The sequence below is a fragment of the Somniosus microcephalus genome, chromosome 18, assembly GCF_052327205.1.
Source record: "Somniosus microcephalus isolate GS21.2 chromosome 18, FLI_Smic_1.0, whole genome shotgun sequence".
Classification (NCBI taxonomy): Eukaryota; Metazoa; Chordata; class Chondrichthyes; order Squaliformes; family Somniosidae; genus Somniosus; species Somniosus microcephalus.
In genome coordinates this window covers 28,024,102-28,039,765 of record NC_141004.1, presented here as the reverse complement: position 1 = coordinate 28,039,765, position 15,664 = coordinate 28,024,102, and the positions used below count along the sequence as shown (strand labels likewise).

Genomic DNA, 15,664 nt, shown 5'->3' with positions numbered 1-15,664 from the left:
GAGAGGCCGTGGTGGGAGTAAGAATGCTGTCACCCTGAGAGAGGACTGCAGGTTCTTGCTCTATGGAGCCACTGCCACTCCCCTGGGGCGAAGCCTCAGCATTCTTAGCCATCTGTTGGAGCACAGATTGCAGGATTGCTGCGAGACCCTGTAAGCCCCTTGTAAACCCAGCCACGATAGCAGCAGTCTGATCTTGTGGGGCAACAAGCGGAAACTGCATGAGAAAAATCTGAGCTTCCATTGCAGCACTGAGATGTGTGCTGCAATGGACGTTGCGAGATTGTCCATCCCACCCAGCATCATGGTTAGGTCCGCAACTGTCCTAATGGAATTGTCCATCATTTCCATCCTGAAATCATGGGCCTAGAAATATGGGGATTTAGCGCCACGCGTTACCGCCAGATTCAGGCAAAAAATGGCGGTCACCACTCTTCCACCTGCTGTCGACGGGTCCCGCTGTGGCTGCCATTTTCGGATGGCCGGAGTGCTGCCAATTTCAGCACTCGCCAAGGTTTGCGACCACGCCCAGCGCTTCCTGATGGTCAATGCTCGCTATCCTGGCAGCAGTCATGATGCCTTCATCGTGTGTCAGTTCAGTGTGCCTGCAATCTTCCAGCCATCATATAAAACTCGAGGGTAGCTGCTCGCAGACGAGGTCAATCTATGCTTCCACCAGGAACATCATTGAGCAGACCATCGGGGTGCTCAAGCAACGGTTCTGCTGCCTTAAGCAGAAAGTAAAAGGAGGTGGAGTAGCTCTGTTAATAAACGATGAGATCAGTACAATAGTGAGAAATGATCTTGGCTCGGAAGTTCCAGATGTAGAATCAATTTGGGTAGAGGTAAGAAATAGTAAGGGAAACAAGGCACTGGTGGGAGTAGACTATAGGCCCCCTAACAGTAGCTACACTATAAGACAGTGTATAAATCAAGAAATAATGGGGGCTTGTAAGAAAGGTACTGCAATAATCGTGGGCGATTTTAATCTTCATATAGATTGGACAAGTCAAATTGGCAAAAGCAGCCTTGAGGACGAGTTCATAAGAGTGTATTCGGGACAGTTTCTTGGAACAATACGTTGTGGAAGTGACCAAGGAACAGGCTATTTTAGATCTGGTAATGTGTAATGAAACAGGATTAATTAATGATCTCATAGTAAAGGATCCTCCGGGGAAGAGTGATCATAAATTGATGGGATTCCACATTCAGTTTGAAGGTGAGAAACTTGGGTCTGAAACTAGAGTATTAAATTTAAATAAAGGCAATTACAAAGGTATGAGGAGAGAGTTGGCTAAAGTGGACTGGGAAAACACATTAGAAGGTAAAACGGTAGAAAAGCAGTAGCAGATATTTAAAGAGATATTTCATGACTCTCAACAAAGATATATTTCAGTGAGCAAGAAAGACTCGAAGAGAAGGGTGAACCAACCATGGCTAGCCAAGGACGTTAAGGATGGTATCAAATTGAAAGAAAAGGTATAAAATGTTGCAAAGATTAGTGGTATGCCACAGTTTGGGACAATTTTAGAAAACAGCAAAGAATGACTACAAAAAAATAATACTGTAAAGAGGGAGAAAATAGCTTATGAGAGAAAAATTACAAGAAATATAAAAACTGACAGTAAGAGCTTCTACAGGTATATAAAAAGGAAGAGAGTAGCTAAAGTAAACATTTGTCCCTTAGAGGATGAGACTTTGGAAATAATAATGGGAAACAAGGAAATGGCAGAGGCATTGAACACATGTTTTGTATCTGTCTTCACAGTAGAGGACACGAAAAACATCCCAGTAATAGTAGAAAATCAAGGAGCAAAAGGGAGGGATGAACTTAAAACAATCACCATCACTAGAGAAAAAGGGCTAGGCAAACTTATGGGTCTAAAGGCTGACAAGTCCCCTGGACCTGATGGCCTGCATCCTAAGGTCTTAAAAGAAGTGACTACAGAGATAGTGGATGCATTGGTTGTAATCTTCCAAAATTCCCTTGACTCTGGAAAAGTCCCAGCAGATTGGAAAATTGCAAATGTAACGCCCTTATTCAAAAAAGGAGACACAAAGCAGGAAACTATCGGTCAGTTAGCCTAACATCTGTCATTGGCAAAATGATCGAATCCATTATTAAGGAAGTAGTAGCAGGGCATTTAGAAAATCATAATACAATCAAACCGAGTCAACATGGTTTTATGAAAGGGAAATCATTTTTGACAAATCTATTAGAGTTCTTTGAGGAGGTAACAAGCAGTGTGGATAAAGGGGAACCAGTAGATGTAGTGTATTTGGATTTCCAAAAGGTATTTGACAAAGTGCCGCATAAAAAGTTACTGCATAAGATGAGAGCTCATGGTGTTGGGGATAATATATTAGATTGGATAGAGGATTGGCTAACTAACAGGAAACAGAGAGTCGGGCTAAATGGGTCATTTTCAGGATGGTAATCTGTAACTAGTGGGGTGCCACAAGGAGCCGTGCTGGGGCCTCAACAATTTTCAATCTATATTAATGACTTGGATGATGGAAGCGAGTGTATTGTGGCCAAATTTGCAGACGACACAAAGATAGGTGGGAAAGTAAGTTGTGAGAAGGACATAAAGAGTCTGCAAAGGGATATAGATAGGTTAAGTGCATGTCAAAAATTTGGCAGATGGAGTATAATGTGGGAAAATGTGAAGTTATCCACTGTGGTAGGAAGAATAGAAAAGAAAAATATTATTTAATTGGAGAAAGGCTACAGAATGCAGTGGTACAGAAGGATTTGGGTGTCCTCGTACATGAAACACAAAAAGTTAACATGCAGGTGCAGCAAGTAATTAGGAAGGCAAATGGAATGTTGGTCTTTATTTCAAGGGGGATAGAGTATAAAAGTAGGGAAGTCTTGCTACAACTGTACAGGCCACTGGTGAGACCACACCTGGAGTACTGTGTAGTTTTGGTCCCCTTATTTAAGGAGGGATATACTTGCATTGGAGGCAGTTCAGAGAAGGTTCACTAGGTTGGTTCCTGGGATGGATGCGTTGTCTTATGAGGAAAGGTTGAGCAGCTTGGGCCTATACACATTGGAGTTTAGAAGAATGAGAGGTGATCTTTTTGAAACATAAGATTCTGAGGGGTTTGGACAGGGTAGATGCTGAGAGGATGTTTCCCCTCATGGGGGAATCTAGAACGAGGGGGCATAGTCTCAGAATAAGGGGTCACCCATTTAAGACGGAGATGAGGAGGAATTTCTTCTCTCAGAGGGTCGTGAATCTTTGGAATTCTTTACCCGAGAGAGCTGTGAAAGCTAAGTCATTGTGTGAAGGAATAAGCCATATAACCTAGTCAGAAAAATACACCATCTTATGAAAGAATTCTGGCCTTATTAAAACATGACAAACTGGGTTTGGAAATTTAGAAACCTAACGATGAAATAGCTATGAAAGCATTCTGGCTATTGAGATAAGACAGTTGTTAACCCTAAATAAATAACCTTATTGAAACAGAAGGTGAAGGGCTCCGACAGGCTGAACTTTTGGGAACAAAACAATGGTTCACCCTGGATAAGGTGTTCTAATTTACACTTCACAAAGAAGCACATAAGATAAGGAACATCTGCCCTCATAAAGATGACATAGTAAGGAACACCTGCCGTCACATCGTTTTTATATGGTAAACTTAGAACACCTAGAGATGAGACATGATACTGTAGGGGGTTTTGCTCTGCCCAATTACAGGGGTCTTTAGTGCCTGTTAATGTATTGGGCCTCTGTCTCCTTTATACCCTTGCAGCTTATGTTAGCCTGCAGGTCGGGTGTCACTAAACACCCTCTAAGGAGATAGAGAACAACAGCTTATAGAGGAGGACTAGAATACGGTGACGACCCGCACAGTTTATACCTAATCTGCGGGGTACTCCTGAGCCCAAGGGCTCCTATAGTCCTCTCTCTTTTTCCCTAGCCTGCTGTTCCCTTGTTTGGCGGGTTCGAAGCACCCTAATGCCCCTATCTGGTTCTAACTCCAGAATTTGGATGGAGAACGATGCACTTTAAATAGACACTCGGAGACAAGTAGTCCTTGGAAAAAAAACAGGTGACAACCAATTTTATTTGGTTCTACCACAAACGTAATAAACACACACACTCTATAACTATAAATAAAATATGGGAGAGAACGGACATAACGAAAATGTTTTACACTGTTTTAACTTTACCAAGTCCAATCCCACCAACCCACTTTCCTACCTAGACTAGACTGACAGTTGCAGGCCCTTGGATTATACTCACAGCCTACTTTGAGTGCGGTTGTTGGGTTGTTGCTGTTGTTGGTTGGTTTGTGCTTGATGGAAAAGGCTCCCGAAATAGCGGGAGTGAATGCCGTCTTCCACAGCCACTTCGGTCGTTGGTGTCTTCTTGTTGATGTCCCCGGGATGGGAGTCGGTATACGGTGCGGTTTCTTGCGGTGATGTTGCGCCGTCTGGTAGCAGAGTAAACTTTCAGTATGCCGATTGAGTCTGGGGCCTGATGATGGATCTTCTCATCAGCGTGGTTGGAGTTCTTTAGATGGTAGTTCGCCCCAGCTCGTCTCTCCCTCAGCTTCTTAACTCGCTCTCCTGCTCTTTCTTCTGGTTTTTTTCTAATAATCTCTTGGTTCTGTATTTTATACCCAATTCCATTTCGGCCTCTTCGCGCCCAATTAAATTGGTGTTTACAAGTTTGAGGGCAGGGGTATTGTTTTGAGTGCACAGCGGCTCCTCCAAGTCTGCTGTCCCATTGTGTCAGTCCTGGGACTTGATTATTTTGGGCCACCTCTTAACTGTAGTGATCCCAAAACTATTGTCCCTAGTCCGAGTTGATTAAGGTGATGATGGCCTGTACTCATAGCTCGATTAGGGGTGAGTCACATATCCTTGCTTCAGGCCCGACTCAGTCCCCTGATTGGCCTTTGAGGATGCACTTTGTTTCGATTGGCCGACATCTATGGCTCGCTTCTGAGCCACAGTCCCCTGTAATCAGATATCCCAGTCTGCTTTTCGGGACCACTGCATTGGCCGAAAATGTTGGTTTTAAACTGTATAGGGCAATCCAATTTTGGTCACCTTGCCCTTAGAGGGCTCCAATAAAACGTGGTTGTGGATTTTCAAACCCTACAATACTGTAATGCTACCGGCTGAGTTGGCAGTAAGAGTTGCAGAGGTCGGCAGGAAAATGACTAGAGATAATTAGCTTGCATCAGCAGAAAACCTTAAAGGAACTACCACTGGAAAAGGGTATAAATATTGAACTCTCAAATGGGATAACAGACTCGCTTTAATCGAGCAAAGCAATTCTCGACTTCAGAGGCGGCTCTGTAGTCTCCAACTCTTTGTACCTCGGGGATCAAAGGCATGCGATATTGGTGGATATCCTGTAGAACACTAAGAACTGTAATTTTGCAGCGAACTTAAAATTTAAAAGTAAGATTCTCTGATAATAAGATCGTAAGTTTTCTCTTTTTAGAACAGTTAATGTTGCGATTGATTCACCTACTGTAAGTTGCATGTCGGTTCTTTAATAAATCTATATATTTTTAGAATTGTCTCACATAAGATTTCTGTATCAAAAACTCGTGAATTCAATCTCTGTACACTTTTTGGTGAGGAGTTGCAGAATTCTGGGGGAGTTTTCTGGACCCTCATAATATCCGGAACGTTACAGTCTAGCTAAACTTATTAAAAGTGCTATCTGGAGGACGGTAACATTCTTGGGTTGTTCCTTTCCTTTAGCAAGAGATAGCCCGGACCTTTAGACCCAATTAAACATCTTTAGGATTCGGCTACCTCAAACTTGAGTTGAAAGTGAACGTCTGAGAAATACGCCTGATCCAGGGTAGCCCTAAAGGGGCTAGGACTAGTAAAAATCCCTTCAAGTGAATATATTCAAGGCTGAGATAGACAGATTTTTGAGCAACAGGGGAGTCAAGAGTTATGGGGAACGGGCAGGAAAGTAGAGTTGAGGCCAAAATCGGATCAGCCATGATCTCATTAAATGGCGGAGCAGGCTCAAGGGGCCGAATGGCCTGCTCCTGCTCCTATTTCTTATGTTCTTAGGCAGGAATGTTACCTGCCACTGAATGCCGTCCCGGTCTTGTTGTATGCAGGCAAGGACTGCTTCATTATCTGAGGAGTTGTGAATGGCACCGAACACTGCGCAGTCATCAGCGAACATCCCCATTTCTGACCTTATGTTGGAGGGAAGGTCATTGATGGAGCAGTTGAAGATGGTTGAGCCTAGGTCACTGCCCTGAGGAATTGCCAGGTTTATCCTTCTCCCCTTTTTGAACAAGGGCGACATTTTCAATCCTCCAGTCCTTTGGCACCACTGCTGTATCCAAGGAGAATTTAAAGATTGTGGCCAGCACCTCTGCAATTTCTACCCTTACTTCCCTTAGCAACCTAGAATGCATCCCATCTGGACCAGGTGACTTCTCTGCTTTAAGTACTGCCAGCCTTCCTAGTACCTCCTCTATCTATTTTTATCTCATCCAGTATCCCGGCAACCTCCTTGTTTACCATAGCTTTGGCAAAGTCCTCTTCCTTGGTAAACACCAATGCAAAGTACACATTTAGTACCGCAGCCATGCCTTCTGCCTCTACCAATAGATCTCCATTTTGGTCCCTAATCGGCCCCACCACTCCTCTGACAATTTTGCACTTATTGGGCAAGCAAGTTATTTGGGGGTGGTGGAAGAGAATCAACAAAATTGCCTTTAGTTTGACAATGAATTGGAAGCCTCACTCAGAGGCCACATGGCTGAATGTCGTCAGAAATGTAAAGAACAAGTGGTCATATTCTTTGGCTGATTTTAAGGTGCATTGTTGTACCAGCATGGAAATGCTGTAATTGCACCTTAATAATGAAATTAAAGGAACATAACTCCAAACCAAGATCAATCTTTCAATGATTTGTGTACTGAATACTCACCCTTTGTCACAATAAAAAGTAACTCTACTTCCAAAAGTATTATCTGGTGCCGCATAATACCCATTCAGAATCTCCCCTGGATTGCCACAGTCAATTGCTAGACAAAGAAAAAAACAAATGGGGAAAGGTAAAGATGCTACAAAATACCTGGATCTCCAACAGGTTTTTCCAATGTAATTCAGTAAAATTTAATATTATGATAAACTAATACCAAATTTTCTGGACCGTCAGGTTTCCTCAATTCATCAGTTTATTTTCCATGTTTTGGCAAGTACAAGACTCACTCCAATGAGGCACTAGCCCACAATGACACAGCTCTGCCTTTGGTTGACATTAATAAAATTTACCAGTGCATGTGCCTGCGATAGCCTCAGCAGCCATGTCATACACAATGGAAGGATCTGGCTCTAGTTTAATACTAGTTATTTATTTTGTTCTATGGTCAGGTGTATTCTGACTAATCAATAAAGCTGGAGTGTGAAGGAGTTCAGCAACCATGCCAGTTGATTTGGGAAACACCAGTTAACAGGTAAAGAAGGAAAAAGACAACTTGCTTTTGTAAGGAGCGCCTAATCACAATGTTCAGAAACATCCAAAAGCTCTCAATATAAAATTGTCAGGTACTGTTGCTGTAATGCAAGCAAACACATCAGCCATTTTGCATACAGCAAGTACCCACAGACACCAATAGATGAACAGTTGATTTATTTCAGGTGGTGTTTGGATGAGGGAAGAATGTTGACCAGGGCACCAAGAGAGCTCATTTTTTGTCAGAGTGCTCAAGATTTTTAATGTCCCCCACCTGAACAGATAGACGGGGTCTCCTTTTAACATCTCAAGATGGATGGCACCTTCAACAATGCAGCGCTCTCTCAAACTGCACAGAAGTGTCACCTTCGATTATGTACTCAAGTCATGAAATTTGGCTTTAACCTACAAGCTGTTAATCAGTTGGGCATTCCAATAGACAATTTCCTCTCCTCTATAAGACCATTGAAAACTTTCTTTGGGGTGAAAAGGATTGGCTCCAGACCGATAGTTCGGAACTAATGTAAGAACATAAGGAACAGAAGCAGGAGTAGGCCATACGGCCCCACGAGCCTGCTCTGCTATTCAGTCAGATCGTGGCACCTCTTCTACCTCAACTCCACCTTCCCGCCCTAGATTTGGTGACAGAATTTAACAATCCGCAATCATCAATATCTGATCAAACTGTGGGTGAAGATATCCACATGTAAGCTTGTTCAGTAATCTGCTAAAATTCAGTAACAAAAATCACCATTTATATTAAATTAATAAATGTTCAAAAGAGACACAGTTTTTTCCTCCATTACTCAAACTTGTGACATTCTATAAACAAAGGGGATAAGAAATGAACAATTGTGTTAAATAAAAGCCTCCCCAATACCCAGCTGTTCTCAGCATCCTCAGGTGAGCAAGTGGAAAAGAACCGATTCCCATTACACAAACTTGGGTTGTATTCCGTGGAATTTAGAAGGTTACGGGTGATTTGATCGAAGTATTCAAGATATTGGCCCAGAAATTCGGGTCTCCACGGGTGAGTATGCACGGGGTACTCACCCGTAGGGCGAATGGAAGTGCCGGTTTTCTGCATGCACTGCGCGTGCCCGGGAAACCGGCACTTCCGATCCTCTGAACGAAGGGGTTCAGAGGTCGAACGTGCGCGCAGGAGAGGCTGCGTGCGCACATCAAACTTACGTTTTTTTTTGCAGGTTTTCACGCAAGGTTAAGCCTGCAGGATTTAGAAATGTAAAAAACAGGTGCAAGGCCTGCTTTTTACAAGGTAAGTGGTCAATTAATTAAAATTAAAACATATTTTCCACAGGTTTATTATTTTTAAATACTTTAAAGCAAGGTAAGTTTATTTTTAGCCCCGTTAGAATATAAAATTATTTTTTTCAAAAATTTAAATTGTTTAAAATAGTTATTTAATGTAATTTATAGTTTATTTAAAAAGTGTGATTTAAAAAAAAATTTATTTGAAGGTTTACTGCTATTTTGGGGCCCGTAGTATTTATAAGTTTTGACAGGTCTTCCTGTCAATCTTATGAATGGGCTTTTCCCTCCTCCGATTGGCTGCCCATGGCCCACGTGATCCCAGGGGACGTTTCGCACTAACTACGCCCCTGGGACATGCAAGCACAGCACGCCGGCAGCTGGGCCAGGCCCCGGAGTAGAATTCCACGGGGCCCTACAGCTCAACTGCCGGCGCGCAAGGTAAGTGCAGGTCGGGGGCTTACACCCGCGGGAAGCCCCGACCCGAATTTCTGGGCCAATATGGGGAACTGATAGGGTAGATGGAGAGAAACTATTTCCACTGGTTGGGGAGTCTAAGACTAGGGGGCATAGTCTAAATATTAGAGCCAGGCTTTTCAGGAGTAAAGTTAGGAAAGACTGCTACATGTAAAGGGCAGTAGAAGTTTGGAACTCTCTTCCGCAAAGGGCAGCTGATGCTGAATCAATTGTTAATTTTAAATCTGAGATGGCTAGATTTTTGTTAACCAAAGGTGTTAAGGGATATGGGGCAAAGGCGGATGGATGGAGTTAGGTCACAGATCAGCCATGATCTTATTGAATGGCCTAACAGACTTGGGGGCTAAATGGCCCACTCTGTGCCTCAGAGTGGCGGCAGCGGCGGACCTGTGAGGAGCGAGGCGGCGGTGGTGGTGATAAAAGCAGCGGTGAGGAGCAGCAGGTAGGCCGTAGAGCAGCGGCGGCCCTGTGAGGAGCGAGGCAGTGGTGATAAAAGCTGCGGCGAGGCTCAGGTAGGCCTCAGAGCAGTGGCGGCGGACCTGTGAGGAGTGAGGCGGCGGTGATAAAAGCTGCAGCGAGGCTCAGGTAGGCCTCAGAGCGGCGGCGGCGAAGAACCTGTGAGGAGTGAGGCGGCGGTGATAAAAGCTGCGGCGAGGCTCAGGTCGGCCTCACAGCAGCGGCGGACCTGGGTGAAGCTTACCAATCTCAGAGCTCCGAGGGAGAGAAGTAAAAAGTAATCGAAGTGTGACGTCACCAGAAAGCAGATAAGTGATTGATTGGTGAGTATTTCTCTCTTTTTTAAACTTAAACTCTGTGGTTTATAGTTTCTAAGCTCTCTGTGGTGTAGCGGGGACTGTTGGTAAATTAGGGCCCTTAAGTATATCATTTAACTGTAGTGTAATTGGTGGGATTGATTTGACTTAATTTGAATTAATTAAAGGGTAAGTCATGGCAGGAGAGCTCGGCCCTGTGGTATGCTTCTCCTGCGCTATGTGGGAACTCAGGGACACTTCCTGTGTCCCTGACGACCATGTGTGCAGGAAGTGTATCCAGCTGCAGCTACTGGCAGACCGCATTGTGGCGCTGGAGCTGCGATTGGATACATTCTGGACCATTTGCGATGCTGAAGACGTCGTGGATATCACGTTTAATCAGTTGGTCATACCGCAGGTAAAGGTTGCACAGGCAGAAAGGGAATGGGTGACCAACAGGCAGAGTGCAGGAAACTTTGGTTTATTCGGAGGTTAACTGTCCGGAATGCTCGAGCCACCAGCAAAAATCAGGAGCCGTTTCGTTAGGTTTTTTTTCTTTTCGTTGTTTTTTTTCCACCAGTCAGGCTCTGCAAGGTCTCGCTGGAGCTGTTGCTAAGCTACAGAGACGCTTGCAAGGTACAGCCGACTGTTTAGAAGCTGTTGCTAAGCAACAGGGTTTGTTGCCAGATACAGAGCTCAAAATCACCGTATGTTTCAACATTAGCGCTGGTTTGTCCGGCAGTTTTGATGGGACGGCAACAGCTCGGTCCCGTCGGTGCCGGATAGCAGAAAGTTTCCTGTAGTAGGCGCAGGCAGGTAGTGCAGGAGTCCCCTATGGACATACCCCTCTCAAACAGATATATCACTTTGAATACTGTTGAGGGGGATGGCTTATCAGGGGAAAGCAGCAGCAGCCAACTTCCTGGCACCAGCAGTGGTTCTGCTGCACAGGACGGGAGGAAAGAGGGGTAGAGCTATAGTAATAGGAGGTTCTATTGTAAGGGGAATAGATAGGCGTTTCTGCGGCTGCAAACGAGACTCCAGGATGGTGTGTTGCCTCCCTGGTGCAAGGGTCAAGGATGTCTCAGAGCGGCTGCAGAACATTTTGGAAGGGGAGGGTGAACAGCCAGTTGTCATGGTGCATATAGGTACCAACGATATAGGTAAAAAACGGGATGAGGTCCTAAAAGCTGAATATAGGGAGCTGGAGGTAAATTAAAAAATAGGACCTCAAAGGTAGTAATCTCAGGATTGCTACCAGTGCCACGTGCTAGTCAGAGTAGAAATAGAAGAATATTTCAGATGAATACGTGGCTAGAGGAATGGTGCAAGGGGGAGGGATTCAAATTCCTGGGACATTGGAACCAGTTCTGGGGGGAGGTGGGACCAGTACAAACTGGACGGTTTGCACCTGGGCAGGGCCGGGACCGATGTCCGAGGGGGGAGTGCTTGCTAGTGCTCTGGGGGAGGGTTTAAACTAAAATGGCAGTGGGTTGGGAACCTGAGCAGGGAGACAGAGGAAAGGGAAACAAGGATAAAAGCAAAAGGTAGGAAGGAGAAAAACAAAAGTGGCAGTCAGAGAAATCAACGGTTTAAATTAAACATGGCCACAGTAAATAATAATTCTAAAAGGTCTAAGAGCATTAAAAAAACAAGCCTGAAGGCTTTGTATCTTAATGCGAGGAGCATTCGTAATAAGGTGGATGAATTAGCTGCGCAAATAGAGGTAAATGATTATGATTTGATTGGGATTACGGAAACATGGCTCCAGGGTGGCCAAGGCCGGGAACTCAACATCCAGGGGTATTCAATATTCAGGAAAGATAGGCAAAAAAGAAAGGGAGGTGGGGTACCATTGCTGGTTAAAGAGGGGATTAACACAATTGTAAGGCTTTGATGATGTGGAATCTGTATGGGTAAAACCGAGAAATACCAAGGGGCAGAAAACGTTAGTGGGAGTGGTATATAGACCTCCAAACAGTAATGCGAAGGCTGGGGATGGCATTAAAAGGGAAATTAGAGAAGCGTGCAATAAGGGCACAGCAGTTATCATGGGTGACTTTAATCTACATATAGATTGGGCTAACCAAATTAGTAACAATACTGTGGAGGAGGAATTCCTGGAGTGTTTACAGGATGGTTTCCTGGACCAATATGTCGAGGAACCAACTGGAGATCAGGCCATCTTAGACTGGGTATTATGTAACGAGAAAGTATTAATTAGCAATCTTGTTGTATGAGGCCCCTTGGGTCGGAGCGATCATAATATGATAGAATTCTTCATTAAGATGGAGAGTGAAGTAGTTGACTCAGAGACTAGGGTCCTGAATTTAAATAAAGGAAACTATGATGGTATGAGGCGCGAGTTGGGTAGGATTGATTGGGGAATGTCACTCAAAGGGTTGACGGTGGATAGGCAATGGCAAACATTCAAAGACCACATGGATGAACTACAGAATTTGTTCATCCAGTTTGGCATAAAAATAAAACAAAAAAGGTGACTCAACCGTGGCTAACAAGGGAAATTAGGGATAGCATAAGATCCAAGGAGAGGACATATCAATTGGCCAGAAAAAGCAGTAAACCTGAGGATTGGGAGCAGTTTAGGATTCAACAAAGGAGGACAAAGGGATTAATTAAGAAGGGGAAAATAGAGTATGAGAGTAAGCTTGCAGGAAACATAAAAACTGACTGTAAAAGCTTCTATAGATATGTGAAGAGAAAAAGATTGGTGAAGTCAAGCGTAGGTCCCTTACAGTCAGAATCAGGGGAATTTATAATGGGGAACAAAGAAATGGAAGACCAATTAAATATATATTTTGGTTCTGTCTTCACAAAGGAGGACACAAATAACCTCCCAGAGATGTCGGGAAACATAGGGTCTGATGAAAGGGAGGAACTGAAAGAAATCAGTATTTGTAGGGAAATGGTGTTAGGGAAATTGACGGGATTGAAGGCCGATAAATCCCCAGGGCCTGATAATCTACATCCTAGAGTACTTAAGGAAGTGGCCCTAGAAATAGGAGATGCATTGCTGATCATCTTCCAACATTCGATGGAATCTGGAACAGTACCCATGGATTGGAGGGTAGCTAACGTTACCCCACTATTCAAAAAGGTGGTAGAGAGAAAACGGGGAATTACAGACCGGTAAGCCTGACATCGGTAGTGGGGAAAATACTAGAGTCCATTATAAAAGATGTAATAGCAGAGCACTTGGAAAACAGTGACAGGATCGGACAAAGTCAACATGGATTTACAAAAGGTAAATCGTGCTTGACTAATCTACTGGAATTTTTTGAGGATGTAACTGGTAAAATAGATAAGGGAGAACCAGTGGATGTGGTGTATTTGGACTTTCAGACGGCTCTCGATAAGGTCCTGCATAAGAGATTAGCGTGTAAAGTTAAAGCACATGGGATTGGGGGCAAGGTATTGAATTGGATAGAGAACTGGTTGGCAGATAGAAAGCAAAGAGTTGGAATAAATGGGTCTTTTTCCGAGTGGCAGGCAGTGACTAGTGGGGTACCGCAGGGATCGGTCCTTGGACCCCAGCTATTCACAATATATATTAATGATCTAGACGAGGGAACTAGATGTAATATCTCCAAGTTTGCAGACGACACAAAGCTGGGTGGGCGTGTGTGCTGTGAGGAAGATGCCGAGAAAACTCTAGTATGATTTGGACAGGTTGGGTGATTGGGCAGAAGCATGGCAGATGCAATATAACGTGGATAAATGCGAGGTTATCCACTTTGGTGTCAAAAACAGGAAGGCAGATTGTTATCTGAATGGCAATAGATTAGGAGAAGGGGAAGTGCAACGAGACCTGGGTGTCCTTGTGCACCAGTCGCTGAAGGTAAGCATGCAGGTGCAGCAGGCAGTTAAGAAGGCAAATGGTATGTTGACCTTCATAGCGAGAGGGTTTGAGTACAGGAACAAGGATGTCTTGCTGCAGTTGTACAGGGCCTTGGTGAGACCACACCTTGAGTATTGTGTGCAGTTTTGGTCACCTTATCTGAGGAAGGATGTTCTTGCCATGGAGGGAGTGCAGCAAAGATTCACCAGACTGATACCTGGGATGGCAGGAATGATGTATGAGGAGAGATTGGGTCGATTGGGCTTATAATCGCTGGAGTTTAGAAGAATAAGAGGGGATCTCATTGAAACTTATAAAATTCTGACAGGACTGGACAGACTAGATGCAGGAAGGATGTTCCCGATGGTCGGGGAGTCCAGAACCAGGGATCACAGTCTAAGGATAAGGGGTAAGCCATTTAGGACAGAAATGAGGAGGAATTTCTTCACCCAGAGTGGTGAACCTGTGGAATTTTCTACCACACAAGGCAGTAGAGGCCAATTCATTAAATATATTCAAGAAGGAGTTGGATATATTTCTTAAGGCTAAAGGGATCTGGGAGAAAGCAGGGACAGGGTACTGAATTTGGATGATCAGCCATGATCGCATTGAATGGCGGAGCAGGCTCGAGGGGCCGAATGGCCTACTCCTGTTCCTATCTTCTATGTTTCTATGTTCCATTCCTAATCACAATCTGATGATCCTGCTGGAAGTCCATGTGTAAGCTGGGTGAGGAAACAATCAAGGCTTAGCTGTCACTTGCCAAAACACTCTATTCAAAGTCACATGAAAGAACAGCCATTTGGGTGAACTACTGGACAGCTGCTCACACCCATGGAACCACATTCCAGCCAAATCACTTCCTTTGGGAAAGAACAAGATAGAAAAAGAACATTAATCTGATAACTTACATTTACAAGTGGCCTGTAATGAAGTCCAAGTTGAATCATGTCTACAGGTAGAAAATCTTGAACTTCCTGGCTCGAATGTGTAACCTGGATTACATTGGTAAGCAACCCTGGTACCCGAAGAAAATGAGGTCATAGAAATAAATGCATCAGTTGGTGAACCATTTATCAAAGTTGGAGGACTGCCACAGACACCTTTAAAATAAAATAAGTTCACAGTTTCAACACTCAATTACAGTCTCCCTTCAAGTTACATTTAGAGATCAATTGGTGCATTAAGTTTATACCTAGAAGATATCTCCCTTAATCTGAAGTCTTTCTTTTCATCTACACCATTTATCATTCCTTACATCTTTTGAAATTACATGATTCTGCTGACCCATTTCAAATTCATGGGCCTCTTTGTTTTGGCTTGGCCCTTTCTTAACATTAGCAGGATTCCTTTCTATAAAGAGACCAACATTGTGATGGTTTAAATCTGACAGTTATGCAAAAATAAAACTGTGATGCATAATTATGGGGTGGATTATGCAATGCGCAGTCACAGACGGCTTCTTCAGGTCCAGTGGACAGTGCAATTAAGTATTCTAAGCCTAAGAATGATCGTTAGCGATATCAGTAGGCATCACTTGAATAATTCACATAACATTCCTTTGGCCACAATTTTAAGTTTATAGTTATGCTTTAAATTAAATGAGTTAACACTCAGTAAAGTAAGCACAATTATATGGACATGATAAGTATTTCTGTGGAATATTAGAACAGTACTTTCTAACCTCTAAAGTTACTTGCGCATGAACCAATGTTGTGACCAAGGGCAAGATGTCAGATTTCTTCCACTGATCTAGACTCTGCCTGATGATCTTTAGCTTCCAGGACTTGCAAAAACTAGGAACAGATTAAGACCAAAGAGCTTAAATAAAGATAGTCAGTGTAGTT

At 43.7% G+C, this 15,664-nt stretch overlaps 1 protein-coding gene across 1 annotated transcript in view; it reads right to left on the bottom strand.

Annotated features, from left to right (window-relative positions):
* Window positions 1–14,909, bottom strand: part of LOC147105176 (membrane cofactor protein-like) — a 109,511-nt gene extending 94,602 nt beyond the window's left edge. Inside the window, exons 1-2 of the mRNA XM_086011298.1 lie at window positions 14,729–14,909; window positions 6,933–7,029 (exon numbers count right to left, since the gene is read on the bottom strand). Of these exons, the coding sequence (XP_085867424.1) occupies window positions 6,933–7,029; window positions 14,729–14,861 (230 nt within the window). The 5' untranslated portion in view covers window positions 14,862–14,909. The remainder of the gene's footprint in view (window positions 1–6,932; window positions 7,030–14,728) is intronic.
* Between the last annotated feature and the right edge of the window lie 755 nt (window positions 14,910–15,664).